Here is a 27030-nt window from a genome sequence, read left to right as displayed (position 1 = left end):
TCCTTTTCAACTATTTTCTTATCAATTATTTTTTAAGTCTCTTTCATTTTCATCTTTTCACTTCTGTTTATATATTTTTTTTTCATTTTTGGCTTCCTTTCATTGTATTTCTTTCTTGCCAGTTTTGAGATCTAGTCTCATCTAACAGAACAAAATATACTCAGACTCTAGTTTATTGTTCTGTTTTATTTCTTGTTGATTTTATTCTAATTTTTTTTTTCTATTCTATTGGCTTCTGTTCTCTTCTGATCAGTGTAGTGTATATTTTTCTGGTGTTGTTGATGCCCTATTAGTATTTTCCCTCTCTTAATGTCTGTTCTTTTCTGGACATAATGACAAGATGGAAGAACTCACCCCAAGAAGAGAACAAGAGGCAGTATTCACAGTCAGGGATCTAATAAATATGGTTATAAGTAAGATGTCAAAACTAGAATTCAAAACTAGAATTTAGTGATTATAAAGATATGAGGTGACCTTGAAAAAAGTATAGAAGACACTAGAGAATCTCTTACTGAAGAAATAAAAGCTAAAATCTATTCAGGTCAAAATAAAAAAGACTAATTGAGATGATGTCAAAAATGGAGGCTCTAACTGATGGGATAAGAAGAGAGTGAGTGATACAGAAGACAAAATGATGGAAAATAGTGAAGCTGAGTAAAAGGGAGATAAACAATCACTGGTTCATGAGGGGAGGAGTCAACAGATCAGCGATGCCATAAAGTAAAACAATATTAGAATAATTGGGATCCCAGAGGAAGAGAAAAGAGGGAGGGGCAAAGAAAGATTATTTAGAGAAATTATAGCTGAGAACGTCCTAGTCTAAAAAAAGGAAACAGGCATTCAAGTAGAGGAGGCACAGAGGAACCCCCCCCTCAAAATCAATAAAGATAGGTCAACACTTCAAAATATAATAGTGAAGCTTACAAATTTCAGAGATAAAGAGAAAATCCTGAAAGCAGCATGGGACAAGAGATTCTTAACCAAGAAAATAGAAATATAAGGCTGGCAGCAGACCTATCCACAGAGACCTGGAAGGCTGGAAGGGACCGGAAATATATTGAAGGTGCTAAATGAGAAAAATATGCAGTCAAGAATACTTTATCCAGCAAGGCTGTCAATCAGAATAGGAGAGACAAAGAGCTTCCAGAAAACAGAAGCTGAGAGAATTTGTGATCACTAAACCAGCCCTGCAAGAAATATTAAAGGGGGTCCTTTAAGGGAAGAGAGAGCCCAGAGTAACAAAAGACCAGAAGCAACAGTGATCTTACAGGCAATACAATGGCACTAAATTTGTATCTTTCAATAATTACTCTGAATGTAAATGGGACAAATGCTTCCATCAAAAGACACAGGATATCAGTTTGGATTAAAAAAAAGAAAGAAAGAAAAAGACCCATTGATATGCTGTTTACTAGAGACTCCTTTTATTTTATTTTATTTTGTGGGTTTTTCTTTTTTAATTGTGTTGTTAGTCATTATAAAATACATCATTAGCATTTGATGCAGTGTTCCAAGATTCATTGTTAATGTACAATATCCAGTGCTCCATGCAAAATACATGCCCTCCTTAATACCCATGACCAGGTTCACCCATCCCCACACACCCCCCTCCAAAACCCTCTATTTCTCAGAGTCCACAGTCCCAATTCACTTTTCTTTTCCTTCTCCTAATGTCCATGTTATTACTTATGTTCCACAAGTAAGTGAAACCATATGATAATTGACTTTCTCTGCTTGACTTATTTCACTCAGGATATCTCCTCCAGTCCTATCCATGTTGATGCAAAAGTTGGGTATTCATCCTTTCTGAGGACTGAGTAATATTCTATTGTATATATGGACCACATCTTCTTTATCCATTCATCTGTTGAAGGGCATTTCAGCTCTTTCTACAGTTTGGCTATTGTGGACATTGCTGCTACGAACATTGGGGTGCATGTGGCCCTTCTTTTTACAACACCTGTATCTTTGGTGTAAATACCGAGTAGTGCAATTGGCAGGTCATAGGATAGCTCTATTTTTAATCTTTTGAGAAAGCTCCACACTGTTTCCCAAACTGGCTGTACCAGCTTGCTTTCCCACCAAAAGTTGTAAGAGGGATCCTCTTTCTCCCCATCCTCTCCAATATTTGTTGTTTCTTGCCTTGTTAATCTTTGCCATTCTAACTGGTGTAAGGTGGTATTCAATGTGGTTTTGATTTGAATCTCCCTGATGGTTAGTGATGATGAACATTTTTTCATGTGTCTACTAGCCATTTGTATGTCTTCATTGGAGAAGTGTCTGTTCATGTCTTCTGCCCATTTTTTGACTTGATAATTTATTTTGGGTGTTGAGTTTGAGGAGTTCTTTATAAATCTTGGATATCAGCCCTTTGTCTGTAGTAGCATTTGAGAATATCTTCTCCCATTCTGTGAGTTGTTTCTTAGTTTTGTTGACTGTTTCCTTTGCTGTGCAGAAGCTTTTTATCTTGATGGAGTCCCAAAAGTTCATTTTCGCTTTTGTTTCCTTTGCCTTTGGAGACATATCTTGAAAGAACTTGCTGTGGCCAATGTTGAAGAGGTTACTGCCTATGTTCTCCTCTAGGATTTGGATGGATTCCTGTCTCACATTGAGGTCTTTCGTTCATTTTGAGTTTATTTTTGTGTATGCTGTAAGAGAATGGTTGAGTTTCATTCTTCTGTATATAGTTGTTCAATTTTCCCAACACCATTTATTGAAGAGACTCTTTTTTTTCCACTGGTTATTTTTTCCTACTTTGTTGAAGATTATTTGACCATAGAGTTGAGGGTCCATATCTGGGCTCTCTGTTCTATTCCACTGGCCTATGTGTCTGGTTTTGTGCCAGTACCATGCTATCTTGCTTGAAATCAGGCAACATGATACCCCTAGCTTTGTTTTTCTTCTTCAACATTTCTTTGTCTATTCTGGGTCTTTACTGGTTCCATACAAATTTTAGGATTGTTTGTTCTAGCACTTTGAAAAAATACCAGTGGTATTTTTATCGAGATGGCATTGAAAGTATAGATTGCTCTGGGCAGCATAGACATTTTAACAACGTTTATTCTTCCAATCCATGAGCATGGGCCCATGAGTTTTTCCATCTTTTTGTATCTTCTTCCATTTCTTTCCTAAGTGTTCTATAGATCCTCAAGTATTGATTCTTTACATCTTTGGTTAGGTTTATTCCAAGGTATCTTACAGGTTTTGGTGCTATTGTAAATGGAATCATATCTCTAATTTCCCTTTCTACAGTTTCATTGTCAGTGTATAAGAAATCAACTGACTTCTGCACATTGATTTTGTATCCTGCCACATTACTAAATTGCTGTATGAGTTCTAGTAATTTGGGGGTGGAGTCTTGGTTTTTCTACATAAAGTATCGTGTCATCTGCAAAGAGAAAGAGTTTGACGACTTCTTTGCCAATTTGAATACCTTTAATTTCTTTTTGTTGTCTGATTGCTGTTGCTAGGACTTCTAATACTATGTTGAACAACAGCAGTAAGAGTGGGCATTTTTGTGTTTCTGATCTCAGTGGGAAGGCTCTCAGCTTTTCCCAATTGAGAATGATATTCACTGTGGGTTTTTCACAGATGGATTTTATGAAGTTGAGGAATGTTCCCCAAGAGACTCATTTTAGACCCAAAGTCACTTCAACATTGAAAGTGAGGGGATGGAGAACCATTTATCATACTAATGGATATCAAAAGAAAGCTGGGGTAGCAATACTTAGATTGCACAAACTAGATATTAAACCAAAGATTGTAATAAGAGATGAAGAGGACACTATATCATACTTAAAAGGTCTATCCAACAAGAAGATCTAAGAATGGTAAATATTATGCCCCTAACTTGGAAGCAGTTAATTATATAAACCAATAATAGCAAAATTAAAGAAACACACAAATACCAATATAATAATCGTAGGTGACTTTAACACTCCCCTTAGGGCAATGGACAGATCATTTAAGCAGGAGATCAACAAAGAAACAAGGGCTTTGACTGATACACGGGACATCACAGATATATTCACAGCATTTTATCCTAAAGCAACAATACATATTTTTGTCAAGTACACATGGAACAATCTCCAGAATAGATCACATACTGGGTCACATATCAGGTTTCAACTGGTATTAAAAGATTGGGATTATTCCCTGCTTATTTTCATACCACAATACTTTGAAACTGGAACTCAAACACAAGAGAAAATTTGGAAGGAACACAAATACATGGAAGTTTAGGAGTATCCTGTTAAGGAATGAATGGGTCAAACAGGAAATGAAAGAAGAATTGTAAAAAGCCATGGAAGTGAGACATGTTGGTGGCTCAGTATGTTAAGCATCTGCTGTCAGCTCAAGTCATGATTCCAGGGTCCTGGGATCAAGCCCTGCATCAGGCTCCCTACTCAGCAGGGAGCTTGCTTCTTCTCCCTCTCCTTCTGCCTCTCCTTCTCCCCCATTCAAGTTTGCTTTCTCTCAAAATGAAATCTTAAAAAAAAAAAAAAGTAAAATTCATGAAAGCAAATGAAAAAGAAAACACAATTCAGCATCTTTGGGATGCAACAAAGGCAGTCCTAAGAGGGAAGTATATAGAAATACAAGCCTTTCTCAAGAAGCAAGAAAAGTCTCAAATATATAGCCTTACACCTAAAGGACCTGGAAAAAGAACAGTAAGTAGAGCATATATGTAGCATAAGAAGAGAAATAATAAAGGTTAGAACAGAAATCAATGAAATAGAAATAAAAAGAATAGATTGATGAAACTAGGAGCTTGTTCTTTGAAAGAATTAATAAGATCAATAAACTCCTAGCCAGACTTATCAAAAGGAGAGAGAGAGAGAGAGAGGGAGAGAAAGGACCCAAATAAATAAAATCATGAATGAAAGGAAGAGCTCACAACCAACACTAAAGAAATACAATTATAAAAGAATGTTATGAGCAATTATATGCCAACAAATTAGGCAATGCATTCCTAGAAACATGTGAACTACCAAAACTGAAACAGAAAGACATAGAAAACCTGAACAGATCCATAACCAGCAAAGAAATTAAGGCAATAATCAAGAATATCCCAACAAAGAAGAGTCCAGGACCAGATAGCCCCCGGGGGAATTCTACCAAACATTTAAAAAGAATTAATACCTATTTTTCTGAAACTATTTCAAAACATAGAAATGGAAGGAAAACTTCCAAAGTCACTCTATGACACCAGCATTACCTTGATCCCCAAACCAAAGACCTTACCAAAAAGGAGAATTACAGATCAATATTCCTGATGAACATGGATGCCAAAATTCTCACCGTGATACTAGCAAGTAAGATCTAAGAGAACTTCAAAGGATTATTCCACGACAAAGTGGGCTTTATTCCTGGGGTGCAAGAGTGGTTCAACATCTGCAAATCAATCAATGTGATATACCAAATTAATGAAAGAAAGAACAAGAACCATATGATCTCCTCAATAGATGAAGAAAAAGCATTTGACAAAATACAGCATCCTTTCTGATCAAAACTCTTCACAGTGTAGGAACATACCTCAATATCATAAATGGCATCTATGAAAAACCCACAGCGAATATCATTCTAAATGGGGAACAACTGAAAACTTTTCCCCTAGGGTCAGGAACGTGGCAGGAATGTCCACTCTCACCAATACTGTTCAACATAGTACTAGAAGTCCTAGACTTAGCAATCAGACAACAAAAAGAAATAAAAGGCATCCAAATAAGCAAAGAAGTCAAACTCTCACTCTTCACAAATGATATAATACTTTATGTGGAAAACCCAAAAGACTCCACTCCAGAAATTGCTGGACCTCATACAGGAACTCATCAAAGTGGCAAGATAGAAAATCAATGTATCCAGGATCTATAAAGAACTCCTGAAACTCAACACACACAAAACAGACAATCTCATATCAAAAAATGGGCAGAAGATATGAACAGACACTTCTCCAATGAAGACATACAAATGGCTATCAGACACATGAAAAAATGTTCATCATCACTAGCCATCAGGGAGTTCAAATTAAAGCCACACTGAGATACCACCTTACACCAATTAGAATGGCCAAAATTAGCAAGACAGGAAACAACATGTGTTGGAGAGGATGTGGAGAAAGGGGAACCCTCTTCCACTGTTGGTGGGAATGCAAGTTGGTGCAGCCACTTTGGAAAACAGTGTGGAGATTCCTCAAGAAATTAAAAATAGAGCTTCCCTATGACCCTGCAATTGCACTACTGGGTATTTACCCCAAAGATACAGATGTAGTGAAAAGAAGGGCCATCTGTACCCCAATGTTTACAGCAGCAATGGCCATGGTCACTAAACTGTGGAAAGAACCAAGATGCCCTTCAACAGACGAATGGATAAGGAAGATGTGGTCCATATACACTATGGAGTATTATGCCTCCATCAGAAAGGATGAATACCCAACTTTTGTAGCAACATGGACGGGACTGGAAGAGATTATGCTGAGTGAAATAAGTCAAGCAGAGAGAGTCAATATCGTATGGTTTCACTTATTTGTGGAGCATAACAAATAGCATGGAGGACAAGGGGAGATGGAGAGAAGGGAGTTAAGGGAAATTGGAAGGGGAGGTGAACCATGAGAGACTATGGACTCTGAAAAACAATCTGAGGGTTTTGAAGAGGCAGTGGGTGGGAGGTTAGGGGAACCAGGTGGAGGGTATTGGAGAGGGCATGGATTGCATGGAGCACTGGGTGTGGTGCAAAAACAATGAATACTGTTACGCTGGAAAAAAAAAATAAATGTACAAAAGTCAGTTGCGTTTCTATATGCAACAATGAAACAGAAGAAAATTCAAGGAATGGATCCCATTTACAACTGCACCCAATAAGATACCTAGGAATAAACCTAACCAAAGAGCAAAGGATAAGTACTCTGAAAACTATATAACACTTATAAAGGAAACTGAGGAAGACACCAAGAAATGAAAAAACATTCCATGCTCCTGGATTGGAAGAACAAATATTGTTAAAATGTCTATGCTACCCAAAGCAATCTATACATTTATTGCAATCCCTATCAAAGCATCATCAGCATTTTCCAGAGCTGGAACAAATAATCCTAAAATTTGTATTGAACCAGAAAAGACCCTGAATAGCCAGGGTAATGTTGAAAAAGAAAACCAAAGCTGGTGGCACCACAATTCTGGACTTCAAACTGTATCACAAAGCTGTAATCATGAAGACAGTATTATATTGGCACAAATACAGACGCATAGATTAATGGAACAGAATAGAGAACCTGTAAATGGATCCTCAACTCTACTGTCAACTAATCTTTGACAAAGCAGGAAAGAATATCCAATGGATAAAAGACAGTCTCTTCAACAAATGGTGCTGGGGAAACTGGACAGTGAAATGCAAAAGAATGAAACTGGATTTTCTTACACCATACACAAAAATAAACTCAAAGTGGATGAAAGACCTAAACACAAGACAGGAATCCATCAAAATCCTAGAGGAGAACACAGGCAGCAACCCCTTTGACCTTAGCCACAGCAACTTCTTGCTAGATACGGCTCCTCTAGGGAAGGGAAAGAAAAGCAAAAATGAAGGGGGACTTCATTTGGGAACTTCATCAAGATTGGGACTTCATCAAGATAAAAACTTTTGCACAGCAAAGGACACAGTCGACAAAACCAAAGACAACCTACAGAATGGAAGAAGATTATTGCAAATGACATCAGATAAAGGGCTAGTATCCAAGATCCATAAAGAATTGGCCCCAATGTAAAGAATATGAAACTCAATACCCCAAAAACAATCAAACAAAATCCAGTCAAGAAATGGACAGAAGACATGAACAGACATTTCTCCAAAGAAGACATCCAAATGGCCAACAGACACATGAAAAAAAATCTCAACATGACTCAGCATCAGGGAAATACAAATCAAAACCACAATAAGATACCCCTTCACACCAGTCAGAATAGCTAAAATTAACAACTCAGGTTGAGGAGAGAATGCAGAGAAATGGGAACACTTTTATGGCTGGGAATGGAAAATGGTGCAGCCACTCTGGAAAACAGTATGGAGGTTCCTCAAGAAGTTAAAAATAGAACTTCCCCTATGACCCAGCGATTGCACTACTATTCATTTACCCAAAGGATACAAATGTATTGGTCTGAAGGGGCACCTGCACCCCAATGTTAACAACAGCATTGTCCACAATAGCCAAACTATAGAAATAGATGAATGGATAAAGAAGATATGGAATGGAATATTACTCAGCCATTCAAAAAATGAAATCGTGCCATTTGCAACAACATGGATGGAACTAGAGAGTATTATGCTAAACGAAATAAATCGGTCAGAGAAAGACACTTATATAATTTTATTCATACATGGAATTTAAGAAACAAAACAGAAGTATAGGGGAAGGGAGGGAAAAATAAAATAAGCTAAAAACAGAGAGGGAGGCAAACCATAAGAGACTCTTAACTATAGGAAAAAAACAGGGTTGCTGGAGGGGCAGGCATTTGTGGGAGGATGGGGTAACTGGTGAGGGGCATTGAGAAAGGCACACAATGTAATGAGCACTGGGTATTACATGCATCAGATGAATCACTGAACTCTCCCTCTGAAACTAATAATACACTCTATGTTAATTAATTGAATTTAAATAAAAATTTTTAAAAATAACAATTTTGGGCGCCTGGGTGGCTCCGTGAGTTAAGCATCTCCCTTCGGCTCAGGTCATGATCACAGAGTCTTGGGATCAAGCCCCACATCTGCAGGGAGTCTTCTTGTCTGTCTCCTCTCTCTCTGCCCCTCCCTTGGCTCGTGCTCGCGATCTCTCTCAAATATTTTTAAAATTTTTTTTAAAATAACAGTGTTTTTATTGCTGTCTGCAGAGAGTTTTCTCTGTCCAAGAGACTGCCACTAACAAAAGCCAGAAGTCCTTTTTTTTTTAATTTTGTTAGAGATAGAGCCCAAGCTGGGGGAGTGGCAGGAAGGGCCAGCGGAGGGAGAAGCAAGCTCCCTACTGAGCAAGGAGCCTGAAGCGGGGCTCCATCCCGGGACCCCAAGATCATGACCTGAGCCGAAGGCAGACACTTTACTGACTGAGCCATCCAGGCATCCCAAGCCAGAAGTCTTTAAGATGATACAGACTTGGGGATGTTTTATGGCTATATGATAATGGCTCTAGGGGAGAGAGAGAAGCATCCCTAAGTGTAAGACTTTAGAATAGTCATTGGAACGAAAGAAATGAATTATCTGCGGATGCAGAAGTTTGCGGGCTTGGTGGTGGAAAGCTGACAGAGATGCATCCCTTGGCTTCATGTGACATCAGAGGCAAGGTCACTAGTGGAGTTGGGGCAAGGTGAGGCCGTTGGCGGGTTGAGAATGGAAAAGTTTAAAATGGTCTTTACAGAGAGTGGGAAGAGTGACTCTTCAGCAGAGAAACACTGAAAGAGCAAACACCGGACAATGGTGGACACTGAACGTGGTTGCCGGTGAAGCATTTATGGTGATGCCAGTCAGCCTGCCCCGTGGTCAGGCTTTCTCCCCCTGCCCTTGGCTGCCCAGGTGGAGTACTCAGGGAACAGACAGTAGGTGTGTCCAGGGTTGGGAGTTTTACAAGACTGCTGGGACCAAAGAGCAGGGCCACGAGCCTTGCGGTGTTGACTAGGGCATGATTTAAATAATGGATCCAAAGTCCAAGCCTCTCACGAAGCCATGAGAAGTACTGTTTGGAAGTCTTCTCTGAGTTAATGAGGGCAGTGAGAAGGGGGGAGGCTGCTCTCGCACCCCTCCCCAGGCTACTCATGTTGGCGACCCAGAGTGAGTGCCTTGTTCACAAGAAGAGCGGTTCTAGATGCTTTGGAGGAACAAAGGAAAGGAAGGAAGCAGCACAGACCAGCCCAGGTACACATACTCTCACACCCCTGATCCCAGGTCCACATACAGAGGTCTAAACACAAAGTTTCTAAATCCAAGCGTATACACTGTTAAGTAAAATACAATCCACCCTCCTGCCTTTACAGACGTTATTTTCCCGCTAGGTTGGAAGGCCACGTCTGAATTTAGAAGTCCCATGCTCCAGCACTGTGGGGGAGAAGTGGCTCCCAGCTAGGAGCCCTTCCCTGCCCCAGCCCTAGCTCCATCCCCCACTGCCTGGGGCATCCTGTACCTGTGTCTGACAACCACAACCCACATGTCTAAGCTCCAGTCACAGCCCCAGGCCTAGCGGTCTGCCCACCATGGTGTGGTCTGTGCTCAGAAGGGGGGACCTGGAGAAGAAGCCAACATGGGTTTCTGGAAGCAGCCTTCGGGGTCCCTCAGTCCAAGAATTCTGGGGTCCTGTGTGCCTGGTCTAGAGGGAAAAAGGAAAGGTGCCACCTCTGGAGAGCACAAGCCCCATGGGGCACATGGAGTCCTTGTTTGGTGGAGAGGAGTACTTGGAGGAAGGCCAAGGCTGGGCCCTCTCAAATCTTGGGGCCAGGGACCCCTCCCTTGCCCAGGTCTGTGGGAAAACTTAAACAATGCAATGGTACACAGTCTTGTGGTCTGACTGCCTGGTTTCTCTGTGTGTACGTGTTTTTTCTCCTAGTGGGCTGTTCATCACCATTCATGACAAGGGCCACCTTGCAACAATGCTGAACTCTTGGCCAGAAGATGATATTAAGGTATGATCCTGTTTTCTTTGTTACTGCTCTGTTCTTAGGTGAATCCTTTTAACCTGGACCAGTGTCATGGCCAACTAGAAAATGAGCCATTGTCACACGGAGGGCAAGACACTGCTCTGCTTTCCCAGGCCCAGAGCCCAGACAGGTTAAGAGCCAGGCAGAAGTGCATCACAGAGCAGAGGTTTCTGCCACCCACACCCAGGGGACATTGCCCTTATCATTGTTATTGTTCATAGCAGTGGTCTGAAGATCCGTTCAGTGTGTATTGTGTACCTACTATATATACAGTGCCAGCTTCCATGGCAGATATGGGAAAATCAGATAGACCTTCTTCTCAAGTAGCTGACTTTTCTGGGGAAAATAAGACAGAGACACAAAAGACTAACAAGGAACTTGGTCAGAGATAAATGAAGCACATGGAGAGAGCTGAGGGTGTGCCCAAAAGGCAGAGATTACCTTCAGCCTGAGGGGAATCTAGGAAGACTTCATGAGGGAGGTGACATTGGAGCAGGGACCTTGAGTTGAGGGATAGAGTTTGACTGGATAAGGCTTTGGAGAGTGTAGGACACAGAGTGGGGACATTCTGCAAGAAGAGGCAAAGCTTATGGTGAACAGAACTTGCCCACCTTCGTGTACACAGGAGTGGGGGGGGCAGGTGGTAGTTGTATGCAGAGTGATGAAAAAAACCTGCCACTTCTGCCTGGAATACAAACTGTACTCAAATACTCTAAGAAGAAAACATTTTTATATAATAAGCAGGATATACTATAAAATGCAAAGTATATATTCGTTCTGAAATCTAAAAGCTACAGCTGTGTAGAAACTTGTTAGCCTCTAGCTACATGCCCAGATCACCTCCTGCCACAGGGAACATCTATGAAAGAGTATGATGGGCGTTCACATCTAAGATCATCGTTGCCTCTGCAAATGACGGGCGCAAAGATGCAAAACACCTGCTAGCTGCCTGGCAAAGGCATTTCTGGCACACGAGCTGGGGAAGGGTTGGAGCTGATGGGAGGCAGAGGCCCTCCATCATAGCTTCCTCTCCAGGCTCTCCCTCCTGTTCCTGCCAGTTTCCTCAGTTTCCCCTGTCTCCCTCTGCTAGGTGCTGAGCTCAGCTTCTCCTCACACACCTCTGGCCGCCTGGGGAGTGGCAGCATTTGGAGCCAGAGCAGGAAAGGCAGAAGCATGGCTCTTAAGAGCCGGGCTCAAGCCACTGCCTGGGCTCATGGCCTTTAGGGCTGCAGTGAAGAGTTCATTTCGTACATCTCTGTCTGAGTGTGGGCTTTTCTGCTCCGCTTATCTGCTCAGACTCTGGTATATGCAGGCCTGGGCCTTGCAGGTGTTGGTCTCAGTCCCAGAAGCAAGTTTCTAGGGCATGTCAAAGATGAAGCTCTAATAAAATCTTGAGCACATTCAGGGAAGCCGGCTCACTGGATGGACAGCCAACTCCAGCCTGCCCTGAGCAGACAGGCTGCTGAGGCCGTATGGACTGACCCGGGCTCCAGCCTGGGCTGCTCACCCACGATGAAAACTTGTGCAGAGTGGGCACACAGTAGGCACCCGAGGAGCCTGAACCCAGGGAGCGGCCGTGAGGAGCATCTCTGAGGCCACAGGCACTGAGCCCATAGCAGGGCCGTGCAGCCCCCACCAACACAAGCACGCCTTTGCACAGCCTACGAGTTGTTAAAGAGAAAGACAGGAAGCCGGTGCCTCTTAACCGGTAGGAAGGAGGTGCTCCTTTCTCCAGGCTGGCACAGAGCCTCGGTGAGGGGCTCGTGGGCTGGATTTCAGGCTCTAGTTGCTCCTTTGGTCAGGGCGCAACTTAGAAAATATTTGCTGCCTGACTTCAACACATGTAGTTTGAGAACATTTTACATAGTGAGTGCTAAGTACCAATTAGCTGGAGACAGCCACTTTTGTGATTTCAGAGGAAGAACAGTGGAGCTTTAGGTCACCCCAGAGTAGGAGGGACTGGAGCAGACCTCCCGACAGAGAGAGGTGTCCGAAGCCTCTCGGGAAAACGAGCTTCCATGGGCACATCTGGACCAATGCATCTAATTCCCTTACCCTCCACACTTTTTGAGTAAACATCTGTAGGATTTCCCTGTAGTTCCCAGGATCAAGAAGGTGTATAGGCCCAAAGTCTGGTGAGAGAGAATGACCCGGAAACACTTGCATAGACTGTGTCTGTGATGCCCAAGAGGGGAGCCCAGAGGCGAGGAGCTAGCATCCTGATGACTGGCTGGCCTCTCCCCCTGCAGGAGCTGAGAGCAGACAAGGGAATGCCTGCGGCTGACTCCTTCCCTCCGCCCTTTATTTCTGTCTCCCTTTGGAGAGACCCCGAGATCAGACTCTGGTAACTATATAGAAGACCCAGCTCTGGCTTTGCAGTCAGACATCAGGAATCTTCATTCACTTGCTGGATGTGCAGATAACCTCTCTGGTCTTTGTTCTGTTAAGGTGAGGACGAGCTATGAAGTCTGTACGATACTGGAAGGCACTCGAATGGGCCTTGTCCTTGCTGGAAGTGGAAGGGACAGCTCTGGCACATGCAGCCATTCAGGGCAGAGCGGGCAGATGCCCAAGAGCAGCCCAGGAGGAGACCCTCCTACCTGGGAATCACGGGCCACCAAGGGGCAGCCAATGAGGCCCCTAGACATGTTTGACTTGGTCCTCAGTTATTTTTGAAAATTTTGAATTTGTAAGCAATATTTTTAAATCTTCATTTAGAAAAAGAAACATATAAACTTGGATTTATGGCTTTCTCTAGAAATACCAGGAGCCCATAGTTTGGCTAAATAGTGGGCCTGTAGTTGGGCACGTAAATAAGACAGGGCTGCTCAGGCACCTCCCCCCACCCCAGCTTACCCGACTCTCCCACCTGCCCCACCCACTGGCCTTTGCTGGAGGGTCCTTTCTCCTCACCCCTAAGGCTGCCCTTTCAAAGGTTCAGAATGTTCTAAGCCCTAGTCTGTCTTGTTTGTTGTGTGTTTCCTCCAGTTGCCCTAAAAAGAGATGAAGGTCTCCCTCCGTAGGCAGGGAATCCCCTTCGGGATACTTTGGAGCTGGTGTGGATTCCCTCTCATTATTTCCTTCGGTTCTCACAGTCCTTGCGATCAGAGTGGAGAAGGAAGGGGTGCAGTTGACACCCCCAAAGTGGGTCCTGAAGGATGGATAGGGGTGTGTCGTTTCTCAGGTGAGCAAGCTGAGGTCTGTGACTTGCCCACAGTCATCTGTGAGTAGGAGCTTATCGCCCTCGCCCCGCAAGGACGACAAGACGCCCTGGTTCGGATGCATCTTCTCTCTCTTCTCTCCGCAAGTCTACACACTTATATACGCTTACATGACCAATCAGCGAGCAGGGTACAGGAGGGAGCGAATCAGGCTGTGCACCTAAACGAACAACTTCGCTAGCAACCAATGCTGTTTACTTCCTCTTTGGGCGTTCCGCTTAGTCTCATGAGGCAACCCTAACCTGGCAACTAGCCAGGCGCCATCTTTTAATGGCGGAGGCCGCCCTGGCCAGGGGCCTGCCTCCGACAGGAGCTGACACCCCCAGAGCCCTATAGCTGAGCCACCCTCTCTCCGCTGCTGAGTCGAGGAGGCAGTTTTCCAGGGCACGGGTATCTTTACACCCTGATGGCGGCAGCCTCTTGGCTGGAAGGACAAGTGGTTCAGAGGAGCTTCTGAACCGACTCAGAAGATAAAAGGTGATTTCCCGTGGTTTCCCAGCCAGAAGGCGGAACTGCGAACCGCGGTATCAGAGAAGCAGGCTTGGGGGGTGTTGAGGCCAAAGCCCAGGGCTAGGGGACCAAGAAGTTTTGCAGGCCCCTCTTGTTCATGGGGGAGGGGGCAGGCCAGGCCGCCCAGAGAGCTGTCCGGCATAAATCATGGATGGAGAGAAGTGAGAACTGCTTTTCTGACTCTTTCCCACAGTGGACACTGCCTCAAGCCTGAGGAAGACTGAGCTGAGAGCAGCCCTCCTCCCCACAGCTTTCCCAGTCTCCTAAATCTCTACCTCACCCCAGGCCCAGCAGCAGTTTCTGGGGAAGGCGCTGAGAGACAGCTGGATGGGGGTGGGGGGTGGGAGCAGCCTCTGGAGTTGAGCACCAGCCACGTGGGCATCCCAGCTTGGACCAGATGCTGGTGCCGGGTGCCTGCCTGCTATGCCCAGGCCCACCATGTGTTAAACCCACTCTGTTCTCAGGGTCAGAAGGAGGATGGTCCTTGGAAACATTCTCTGAGATGGATGTTAGTCTATCAGGGAGTATTCTTGAGATCAGTACCTCTAGAGGAGAGGGAAACAGGAGAAAGCCAAGGGAGAGGTTGGGCAGAGTGAAGCCTTAAGGAAGACTCAGCTGAGCACATGAGGAGCCTCTGGTATTAGGGTGGCCCTTAGTCAGGACAGGGGAGCCAGGCCTTATAGCCCTGCATCCATCAATCATTGGTTGTGGTCGGGTGCCCTTCAGAACTGGGTGTGACTTGGGCAAAGTGGCTCTCTTTGGTCAAGGAAATTCACAGAGTAGGCTGACCCCTGAGGGCTCAGCTGAGGGAATGACTCCTTGGGTCCTGAAAGGGAGATGTGGGGGCACATCCGCATATCCTCTACACGCAGCATCTGCTAAGTGCTTTACGTAAGTGACTTCAAGTGATTATTATTACCCCCATTTTACAGATAAAGATTCTGGCTATTTGCTTCTCCCTGAAGTTGTTCATTCATACCAGGTTGAAGCAGTCCCGCGGAGAGCCTCTGTTCTCCATGTTGTATCCACACTGGCCACCATTTATCCAGTTCCTCTCACACTGCAGGCAACATGCTAAGCACCTGAAGAACCAAAGATGACAAGAACCTTTACTTGCCTGTAAGAGCTTAGAACTCCTATGAAAGATGAGGTTCTCATCTAACTATAATACAAGCAAGAAAGTGATAGGTGCTCTGGAGAGAAAAATGCCATGGGAACTCCGAGGAAGGAGTGACAACTTCTGGAAAGGGAGCAACACGGAGGAAGGTGACTTCCATACTGTTCCTGGAAGCACACAAGGATGGTAGGATTCGAATCAGGAAGATCATAGGGATTGAGGGGTAAAATGGCATGTAGTCAGGAAAGTACAAACCTTATACAAGGTTGGAATTATTTCATTTGGATAAAAAAGAAATTCAAAAAGCAGATGACCTAGACTGCGGAAGGCCTTAAACCACCAGTTGAAGATGTTTGAGCTTTATTGCATAGGCATTGAGAGCCATTGGAGGTGTGGGGTAAGGAAATGACAAAGCTGGGTGTGCTTTGGAAAATGAAATGGACCAAGGGGAAATCCAAGAGTGGAGAGACCTATCAGGAGACCATTGCAGTGGTCAGATGAGATGGATGGGCTCACCCAAGGCAACGACAATGCATGGAACAAATAGAAAAGTAAGGAGCATATTGACTCAGCAGAATTTGGTGACCAGTGGCTGTGTTTGACGAATGACAGAGAGGAGTTGAGCTTGGGAGATACAAGATAACAGAGGGAGGGAGGACAGCAGAAGTGAAAGATTTAGAAGAATAAAGGGAGGGACGACTAGGTGGCTCAGTTGGTTAAGCTGCTGCCTTTGGCTCAGGTCATGATCCCAGGGTCCTGGGATGGAGTCATGCATCGGGCTCCTTGCTTGGCAGGGAGCCCGCTTCTCTCTCTGCCTCTGCCTGTTTGTGCTCGCTCTCTCTCTCTCTCTCTCTGACAAATAAATAATAAATAAAATCTTCTAAAAACTTTTGATTAACAAATTAAAAATAAAAAGAATAAAGGGAAAAGCAGATTCATTTGGTTAGGGACTCAGGAATTTGGGAGGACTATTGGACATACAAGTGGCAATATGTGCTTCAAGAGGACAGTGGAAGCCCCAAGACTTGCATGGCTGACTTTCTGGGCAGTTGGCCACTATGACCTCCTCTTGGTTCCATTTCATTCACTGATTTAACAGATGCTTATGGCATGCCCTTCTTGTGGTAATGCTAAACTAGAGAGAAGATAAAACAACTACAAATCCAATATAGGATTTTTGTCCCAAATAATAACCATTGTTATAATCAAAAGCACAGCAACCATTCACTGATCACTTACTAAAGGCACCTGGTTAAAATGAGACTAATATTACTTCATCATTACAAAAATCTGATGAGTTAGGTCTGATTATCCCCCATTTTGTGGAAAATTAAAACTCAGAAAAATGATCTGTTTAGCCAAGATTACATATGGTGCATTATCAAGAAGCCTAAATTTAAATACTGGTTATCAGACTCAGGACTCCTGCCATTAACCTTTGGGTTGTTTGGTGAGATAAAATGTGCATTTTTAAAAATGTTAAATAAGAACCCAAATGTTTATGCAGCACCTTGTGCAGGCTTGGCAGCAGTCGGTGCTTAGTCGATGTTTGTGGAAGGACAAGCAGGCTAGCTGTGTGGCAGCCGTAAGTGCTAGGGGAAATCACATTAGATTGTAATGGGCAGCCTTTGCATACAGGAGAAAGAGAAGGACCTTCCAGCAGAGAGGACTTTGGGGCTGAGAAGGAGGAGATCATATGTGAGTTCAGAGTATGTCTGGGAGGAGTGAGGAGGCCAGTTTGGCTGGAGTAGGTACTTGTGTGCAGATGAGTAACCAGAGATAAGTCAGAACATATCCTGGGCTCAGATCATTAAGGCGTTAAATGTTTTGGACTCTATTCTATGGACAGTTCGAAGTCACTCACGGTCGTTGAGCCTGGGAACAGAGTAATGAAAATGGGCTTCTGACACAATGTATGTGACATTGGTTGGCAGGAGAGACTGGAAGGAGGAAAGATGTGTCTGGGCGTGAAGCTGTTGTAATAACCCAGCCACCAGCTCCGTGCAATGGAAAGAGGGTGGCAGGCAGAAGTGAGGAGGCGGCCGTGCAGGAGAGGGCCCTTGCCTGGTTCAGGCTGGGAGGCAGCCCTGCAGATCCCGGTCACCATCTGGAAGGGCCCCAGAATTGTAGGGATAACACCCTGGAGTAGGAGCTACCCCACCTCTGGTTAACTCCCTGCCCCTCAATGGAGAGAAATTCTAAGAGGATGGGAATGGAATAAGGAAGCTTTGATCAGGAGAGGTAGTAGAGAAATGCCCGGAGTCTGGGCAGCATGAAGGAACAGGCTCACCCAGGAGCAGAGGGTCAGAGGCGAGCTGTGGGAAGGGTCACACAGGGGCAGTGCAGAACTTGACCAAGAGCGCAGGTGCTTTAGCCTGGTTGCCATGGTGGTAGAAGGAGCCCGGAGCCAGGAACCCCACAGCTGGTTCGAATCCTGACCTGCCTCGTGCACAAGCAAGGTGACTGTGGTAGGCCATCTAATCTTTCTAAGATACGTAATGTGGAAACAGCCAGTGCCTGGCATCTGGCTGATACGTAACACGTGTCAAGTATCTTAGAGCTTCTGTTTGCTCACCTGTGAGACAGTGATAAGAGTCCCAGACTCACCTGTCAGGGCTGTGGGGAGAATCAGGTGCGTGCAGGTTGAGAACATTCCCCATAGAGGCAGTGGATCAGTCTGAGGGGGACAGTCATGATGGTCGTGGGTCTCTTGCCCCTCCTCCCCAAGTCCCCTTTGCAGAAGCAGAGGAGTGTTTGTAAGAATCTCTGTACTTAATCGCTACCAAAAGGCAGCACCAGCCTTTGCATGCCCTTATCCTTAGAGAGCTGGAGCGTAGACATGCTTAAGATGCCATGGGCCCTTTGGGCACCGGATCATAAACTCTCCCAGGACAAGAATGGGTCTTCATGTCTTTATCCCCAGAGCTCAGTGTGGCACCTGCATGGGTTGAGCTGAGCCCCGTGATGTCCGGGATCACAACACATGAGGCTCTGGGATATCCATCCCTCAGCTGCTCCTAAGCCCTGGTCAAAGCCAGGCTCCGGTGGAGGGAGGGGTGGCCCCGTAAACATAACTCATTTCAAGATGGAGGAAGACAATGATGGTGAGCGGGTTGGGGTGACCTATGAACAACTTCACTGTCACCCGGGGGCATCTCTGTGGTTTTACTTTCAAGACCATTCCTTCATGGTTTGACTCCTGCCTGACTTCCTATTCTCTCCTTTCATGCGACCAGCATCTCCTTGTTCCCCACACAACACCCACACACTCCCCGCCACCATCCTGCCTCTGAATTTCCTTTCATATCACGCTCCTTCCTCCGCACTGTACCCCCCAACCTGACAGCCTTCTCCTGTCCAAGGGGTGGCACTTGGGTCCTCTCTTCCTTACAAAAGGTTACCCTACTGGCAATAACTCTCTCTTCTCTCAGTCCCCACTGACATCGTGCTGCTCCGCACCCTCACTCTCCCTCCAGAGTCATTAATTCGAAGTAGACATATTTCATCTCTTTTTTTGCCCCTTAGTCCTTTAAGGCCTGAATCCATACAGACTTGTGATTACAGATGAGCAGAGGATCTGGCCTCATGTCTGCCACGTAGCTGCTTCATAAATATGTAGTGAAGGAATGAGTAAGTGAATATCTGTCAAAATCGTAGTAATTTCTACCCCCGTCAGCCTCACCGACATCTGTTAGCAAGTAAGCCCGAAGTAGCACGTAGTATGCCTCCAGCGATTATTTGCTAGAGCACAGTGGTAACCCCAGGACAGCCTGAGAACCCTCTGGGGTTCATAGGAAGCAGTGACCCCAGCAGCTTCCACAAGAGCCCTGCCCTCTGCAGGCTGGACTTGTTGTACCCCAGCAGCAGAGGGCACTTCCATCGGCCTCAAAACCCTGGGCCTGTGGCGGCAACACGAACACTCGTCCCTCATGGTCTCCTTTCAATACGTCCCTGTGCCCAGATCTCGAGCTGGGAATATTTGCTTAGTTTCATGGAGGGAGAGTGACCAGATTTGGTTTCCCTCCAGCTGTTTCTGCAGCCCCCACCCTAAACCTCCCAGTGGGGGGAAGGTGTCCGCCCAGCTCAGTGGGGCTTCTCACCAGCCCGCCAGGGTTGGGGACAGGGAGGACTGCCACCTGCCCTGGAATGAATCCCTTGGCCTTTTCCCTGACCGGTGTTCCATCCCCCAGCGGAGGAGATCGGCACCCAGTTGTCAGGCCCCCAGCCGAGGAGATCCAGCACCCAGTTGTCAGGCCCCCAGCCGAGGAGATCCAGCACCCAGTTGTCAGGCCCCCAGCCGAGGAGATCCAGCTCCCAGTTGTCAGGCCCGACGTGGGAGGAGTGACAAAATGAGCACTGTGTCACGAGAGGCGTTTCCCTGATTGTTTCCAGGCTGTGGTGGTGACGGACGGCGAGCGCATCCTGGGCCTGGGAGATCTGGGCTGCTACGGCATGGGCATCCCCGTGGGCAAGCTGGCCCTGTACACGGCGTGCGGAGGGGTCAGCCCACAGCAGTGCCTCCCCGTCCTGCTGGATGTGGGCACCAACAATGAGGTAACGCACCGCCCAGGCCCGGAGCCCTGGGGCCAGAAGCTGGTGGCTGGAGGTGGGGTGGGGGAGGCACCTTTGAGGGGCAGTTATATCGACACAGCATTGGGACATTTCTTTCCTGGGTCCCCCTCGCCAACGCCCTTCCCTTTGGCTGAGAGGTAGGGACCCTTCTCCTCGCTGCCTTGGCCCAGCCCATTCCTTTCCCCCCCGACTACTGGGTCTCCTGGCTCTCCTGGTCTTCCTCCTCAAGGCTCTCTGTGCCCTCCTCGACCCCAGCTGGGGCCTTGTTTGCTTCCCCACTTGTGACCCTGTGTGGCCTCTCTTGATCCAGGTGACAGAGGCTGCTGGGTGGTATTTTTCCAGCATGGTAGAGGTAGGCTGCCTCAATGAAAGAATTAAGGCTCAAAGCACCCGGGGCCAGGGGCTAAAATAGCTCAATCAGTCAGGTGAGTGTCTTGCAAGCCCAGGGAGAGAAGGTGCCCCAAGCTGTGCATGAGATCCTCCTACAGATTCCACATGGTTTGGGATTTAAGGAGCTCAAACCACAGGCAAGAGTTGGCTCCTCTAGATACCATCCTGGGCCATGGGGTTTGTGCGCATCCGCAGGCTCTGCTCTGGGTCCCTGTGTCAGAGAAGACAAAACATTACCCAAGAGTTCCTTCTTAATGATGTGCATCTCTGAGTTTAAACTTGGTGCAAATTCATCTTTTTTAAAATGGGAAAAAAATTGAGAAAATCAGAGAAGTGTTAAAAATAACAATTAGACACCAGTACCAAGCACGCTTTCCATTTTGATATATTTTCTTGCAGCCTTTCCCACGGCCCCCCCAAACATTTATAAAACCAAAATAGGGTTTATATTGAATATATAGCTTTGCACATACTTTTTAAAACTTTATATGTATGGAGTTTTCTCCCAGGTCATTAGCCGTTACTGCACAATGTCAGCTCCCTGGTGTGTCATAGTTTATGAAGGAAAGCTCCCACAGCTGGATACTCAGGTTGCTTCTTGCCTTTTTGCAAATACAATCTTTACTCTGAGCCCATGTTTGCAGATCAGACTTTGTTTCCATGTGTGATCATGTACTTAGGATGATTTCCTAGAAGCAGAAATGTTGAAGCAAAGGGAGTGGTCACTTTTTAGATTCTTGACTTACATTTGTTGAAAAGGTTATCTTATTCGCATTCTGCAGTGATCTTTCTCAAGACACCTGCTGTGTCTCTGTGTGGCCGCCCCCCTATTTCTAAACAAGAGTGAGCACTATGGCTCCTCCGGTGGAATGATGCTTATGCGGGCTTTAGCCACAGATGCCATCAAGTGAGAGGACAGCCAGGCAGATGTCATTTAAGAGCTGGGAAATCCTAGGGGGTGGGAGTGGGGTGAGAGAGGACAAGGGGAGGGGGAGAAGGACTGCCCTGGGAAGTGGGACACTGTCCTGACAGTACGGGCAACCAGGTGAGTCCCCGCACCTATTCAGACTTGATCTCCTCATGGTACAATGAGGAACTGAACCAGAAGGTTTCTGAGGGTTTCTGCCTCTAAAGCTCTTCTCCATATACCTCCCCTCCAGCCTAGGAGACAGAAAGCAAGGTGGAAAGAGCAGTCTTCAAGGTCTGCTGTGTGCTGTGGTTCTCTTCCCTAGACCAGATGCCTGGGTCCTGCCAGGCATGGACATGGACATGGTCCCTCGACATGCATCATACCAGTGAGGACGAGGGTAGTGAATTTTGTTTCAGTTGTTCCTCTCATCCAGGTCCTCTTGCTGTGTTCCACCTGGATTTAATAGAGACCTCGACTCCCTCACTCCTAAAAGCTGGCTCCAAGCAAGACTGAGTCTGAGGCTAAGGCCACTCTGTCACACCCTGGAAGCGCGTGGGTCGCCTCTAGCAGATGCCTAAGACCCCGTGTCGTTGAAGGTCTAACACTGCAATGATGTGCTGACCTGAGAGCTAGCCCCAACTTGTAATAAAGCCACGTGAAGACAGGCAGGAAGCACAGAGTAAGTCAGGGCCAGACACTTTTCACAGGCCACACCCTGTGTAAGCTTGACAACTCCGAGAAATGTATTTGCCCAAAAAGATCTGCCAGGAGTGGCAGGGTAGCGATCCTTGTCTCTGCTTTCCTCCGCCCACACCACACCTGCCTGCCTGGCTGCCTGTGGCTTCAGAAGGAAAGGTCATTTCGTGATTTTTAGAATTTTTGTTACTAAAGTAACATTATTCAGAATCTTAAAAGGAAAGGGAAATGGCATCTCTCCCACCATGCTCTGTCCGTGTTCCTTTCCAATATTCATCTATGCATCAGCGTAGATGGAGTAATGTGCCAGTATTTTTGTTCTCGTTTTTTTTTTTTTTTGATTCATGTTATTTTATGAACATTTTTTATTTATTTAGCAAAAGTTCACTGAATGTTTAGTAGGTGTCAGGCACTCTGCCTGGCATGAGGGAGATACGCGAGAGCCAGGGCATGGGTAGGATATTCTAGTCGTCAGTGTTTCAGTGCCAGCACCTGATTGATCATTTTTAATGGCTAATGTGTTCCTTCTCCTCCCCATGTCTGCTTCTCCCCCTGGGGCTTTAGGCCTCTGAATCACTTCTCCCTCCTGGGTGTGGAAGGGAGAGCACTTTCTCCTGGGGCTGCCCCCTCCTGTCTGGAAGGACCAGAGTAGTCCCCAGCTGAGCTCGGGTACACGCGCCACGGTGCGGGGGAGAGGAAGCAGCTCCCAGCACTGCAGTGTGCCAGGCCTAGCTCGAGGCCGTTGTGGATTTGAATCGCATTTCACCCTCCCGCAGCTGTGTGAGATGAGGAATCCGAGACCCACACACGTGAACTATGCACCTCAGGCCCCCCAGAGCCGGGGTTGGAACCCGCTGCCTCTGGCTCTGGAGTTCCCTTGTCCACCATGGCTCACAACTTCAAGGGATCGGGTGTTTTGTGTTACAGATTTGGTGTTGAAGACCAAGAAAGGAGGTGCTTCGTGCAGGCAGGGAGCCCATGCACGCACAGGCCCAGGGGTTACCGATGCCATGAGCACAGTCCTCCTGCCCCAAAGAAAGGCAAACTCCCACCGGACCCTCTTCACAAAATTCAAGACACAAAAATCCAGAGTTACAAAGTGGCCAATGTTGGGAAGATGGTCATTGCGTTCTTCCCAAATGCAGTTACCATGTGATCTCCCACACTATAGTTTTGTGTTGTGTTTTGTTTTTTTTTTTAAACTGAGTCCATTTGCAAGATTCCCTCCTCCCTGGAAGTCTAGGGGTGTCTCTCCCTCAGAGTAAGCCAGAGCGATAGGAGAGAGACGCTTAACCTCTCATCCACGCGTCCGTACAGGGAGGGTGCTGTTTGAGGAGCTATGGTGTCAGGATAACTAGACTGTCTGTGTGTGTGTGTCTCTGTGAAAACTCCTGAGACTACAGGAGCTCTAATCAGAGTCCAGGACAACAGCCCTTGACGTTTCCTGTTGAAGGAAAACATCTGCTCTCCACCGCCCTGAAATTCTGAGTCACTCTTACATGCCGACCCCAAGGAAGTTTGGAAAAATAAATACGTGCGGCAGCGAGCCCATGAAGAGGGGCTATCCCATGATTGAGTTCTAAAGGGACAAAGTCAGGGCGTCCCCCACCACCAGATAAGCCCGCCAGCTGGCAGCCTCGGTGGCTGTGTGTGGATTGATTCATGTCTTGTCTTTCATCCCCATGCAGCCAGATAGTGTCACAGGCTCCCACATTTGGAGGGACCTAGTTGAGCTACGGTTGAGCTTCACCAACACAGGAATGAGGAGTGCTGACCCACAAGCAGTTGAAACTCCATGTATGACTTTCCAGTCCCCAGAGCTTAACTACTAATAGCCTACTGTCGACGGGAAGACTTACTGATGCCATAAGTAGCCAGTTAGCTCATATCGTGTGTGTCGTATGTATGATGTGTGTTGTACGGTCAGTATATACTGTACCATTACTGTGAAGTGAGCTGGAGAAAAGCAAATGTTATTAAGAAAATCACAGGAGAAAAAAACATTTACAGCACCGTACTATATTGATCGGGAAAAATCCACAGATAAGTGGACAAGAGCCACTCAAAGCTGTTGTTCAAGGGTCAGATGTACTTCTCATAAACCCCTCATTTCACCCTGGAGAAGGGGCACAGAGCAGAAATAGCTTCCCCCAGGACTGACTCCAAGCCCAGTGCTCAGGACACTCTGCATGATTGGTCCTGCAGGGCGACGCCGGGCTTGGCTTTAAGGTGGCCTCTGAACCTTAGCAGGCTTCTCCTGGCAGAAGTCTTGAGCCTTGATGGATTCTTTTTTTTTTTTTTTTAAGATTTTATTTATTTATTTGACAGATGGAGATCACAAGTAGCAGAGAGGCAGGCAGAGGGGGGGGTGGGAAGCAGGCCCCCTGCTGAGCAGCGAGCCGATGCAGGGCTCGAGCCCAGAACCCTGAGATCATGACCTGAGCCTAAGGCAGAGGCTTTAACCCACTGAGCCACCCAGGCGCCTGAGCCTCAATGAATTCTAATGAGTGGATGTCTTTTTGGAGAGACATGAGGACAGACTGTCCACAGAGCCCAGTCACCAGGGCCCTCAGGGTGCTGCTGGAGTCCTGGAGAAACGTGGGTCCACCAGCAGAGCTGGGGTTGAAGGGTCATGTCCACCTCACGAGAGAGTATCATTACCGCAGCTGATGAACAGCCCGCACTTGGCCTGAAGTGCTGTCAGACGTGCTCGCTCTATGTGCACGTCACCTTCAAAGGCACCCCTCCAAGGATCTTCATAGCTGACTCCTGGGCTTAACGGAGCCCCTGAGACAGGAGTGGTAGGTAGACCTGCACTCAGCGGGAGAACTTGTCCTGTGTTCACAGCGTGACCCCAATCCCAGGACCTCCCCAGTCCCCCACGCTCCCTGAGGAACCTCTCTGTGGGCCTGTTGCTACAGGAGAGAAGTATTTTTCCCAGCCAGAAGCTTCATCTCTCTTCCCACTTAAAGCCAGTGCTCAGCAAGTGTAGGGCAAGTGAAGAGGAGGAAACCATTTTTGTTTTCCATGACAATTTGTCTCCAAGGAAAACTTAAAATCACAGACCAAAGGGACAGAGCCTAAATTTGGACCAAGGTCTGTCCATCTCCAAAGCCCAGACCCCCTTCTGATTCTAAAGCCAGACCGGCCTGAGGGAGCACAGAGGGGGCACCCTGAGCAGGGCTGCCCAACTGGATACCACTTTCCTCTGCAGACACCTCCTGCCCACTTCCAAGATTCCTTCTGCCTCTCCCGCAAGGGCCACCAGATTTAGCAAAAAAGACTAGAGGATGCCAGTTCAATTTAAATTTCAGATAAATAGCTAATTGTATTTTTGCAGATGTCCCATGTACGCTCCATGCAAAACTGTGGAGACATAGTGAGGCTAAAAAAAAAATTCTTGCTGATCTGAAATTTAAATTTAACCAGGCATTCTGTACTTTATCCAGCAGTACTTCCTGCTAAACACTTCTAAGCATTCATGGGAGGAAGTCAAGGATTGAGGAGGGCCTCTCTCAAGGAGAGAGTCCAGGCTGGTTAACGGTCCCACACCTTGCTGGTGACCGTTCTGATGGCTGCGTCACTCAGTGGGACAGAGGGCAAGACGGGGACTTCTGGTTTCATGTCGTGCCAACATAGCCAGGAGTGTTCTCCGTGTGCTGTGGGCCCAGCGGGCGGGCGACAGCGACTCCGGCTTCCATTCTAGCTGTCCCTGTTTCCCTGCCTCCTCTACAGGATCACAGCCTGCATCTTCCCTGCCACAACTGAGGTCCTCCAGGGGACCAGGCAGGGGGTGCGGAACAACCACCATGTCTCCTGGCCCCCACAGCATGGAATATTGGGGGAAAGGGGCCCTGTCCTGAGATCCAGTCAAAGCAAGGCTCCATTTCAGCTCAGCCGCTTTCTGGCCAACTCCACCCTCCTCGTCTGTAAAGTAGGGATGAGCATAGGGAAGGTGGAAGGATCAAATTACTTTTGCTTCAGGAGTGAATTACTTGAAAGTTCTATACAAACAGAAGGAGCTCGTTTTTAGTATTCTCCCCATATAGAAACTTTCTTTCCCACGTGTGTATGTGTGTGTGTGCTGGTAGGAAATATTTCAGGCATAAAACGTGTCAATGTAAGGAGTGCTTTAAAGCTGTCAGAGCCACCCCTCTCTCTCAGTGGTACCCTATTATGGTTGACCTTTAATTTTCAACACGGATATACTGAGAAGTTTTTGGAAAATCCTAAAAGTCTTCAATATTCCTGGAGATTTTCATTTGCCCCACAAACCACACATGCAGCACCGAGAAATTGCCCCTTTTGCTGCCAGATGTAGCAGTGATCCCGATCCGTCGCTGGGCAACATTACAGGTTACATCTCACTCTGGCCCCTGGAAGTCTCTGTAAGAACTAAAACTGTGAATCTTCCCCGCAGGTGTCAGGAGCGATACCGGCTTTATGGTTTCTGTGTGTGCCCTCTGGGCCACATGTGTGTGTTTCAGAGTAGAAGCACATCTGCATAGTTTTGCATCCTGCCTTTCTTACTTTTGATAATCTCATGCACATGAGTCCAGGTAGCTGCCTTGTCTTAAAAACCACCGATTTTAATGACTGTCTGGCTTTCCATCAAGGCATCACATTTATGGTTCACCCTCGGCTGGATGTTTGCTGTCTCTAAGTGGTTTTCAGAGGGTCACCTCGAAGGGGGCATGTGAGGGTGAGCACCGATGTGCCTCCTGTCATCCTTCAGCTCGCAAACATACACTCCTGCCAGGGCGGAGCCCTAACCTGTCTCAAGGAGGGAGAGTCCGGGGTGAAGAGAGTGAGAAATGAAGGGCAGGGCCCACCTTCTTTTTTTTTTTTTTTTTTTTTTTTTTTTTTATTTTATGTTATGTTAGTCACCATACAATACATGATTAGTTTTTGATGTAGTGTTCCAGGGTTCATTGTTTGCGT

The 27030-nt window shown here is 46.4% G+C and overlaps 1 protein-coding gene across 3 annotated transcripts in view; it reads left to right on the top strand.

The window, feature by feature from the left end:
• The window catches only part of ME3 (malic enzyme 3), a 219772-nt gene that overhangs the window by 124605 nt on the left and 68137 nt on the right, over nt 1-27030 (top strand). For all 3 annotated transcript variants that reach the window (XM_059412342.1, XM_059412343.1, XM_059412344.1), the window contains 2 exons: nt 10583-10658; nt 19914-20075. In XM_059412342.1, the coding sequence (XP_059268325.1) occupies nt 10583-10658; nt 19914-20075 (238 nt within the window). The remainder of the gene's footprint in view (nt 1-10582; nt 10659-19913; nt 20076-27030) is intronic.

This window comes from Mustela nigripes, chromosome 1 (assembly GCF_022355385.1).
Source record: "Mustela nigripes isolate SB6536 chromosome 1, MUSNIG.SB6536, whole genome shotgun sequence".
NCBI lineage: Eukaryota > Metazoa > Chordata > Mammalia > Carnivora > Mustelidae > Mustela > Mustela nigripes.
Note: the sequence above shows the minus strand (reverse complement) of the source record. Positions and strands in the feature narration are given on the sequence as shown.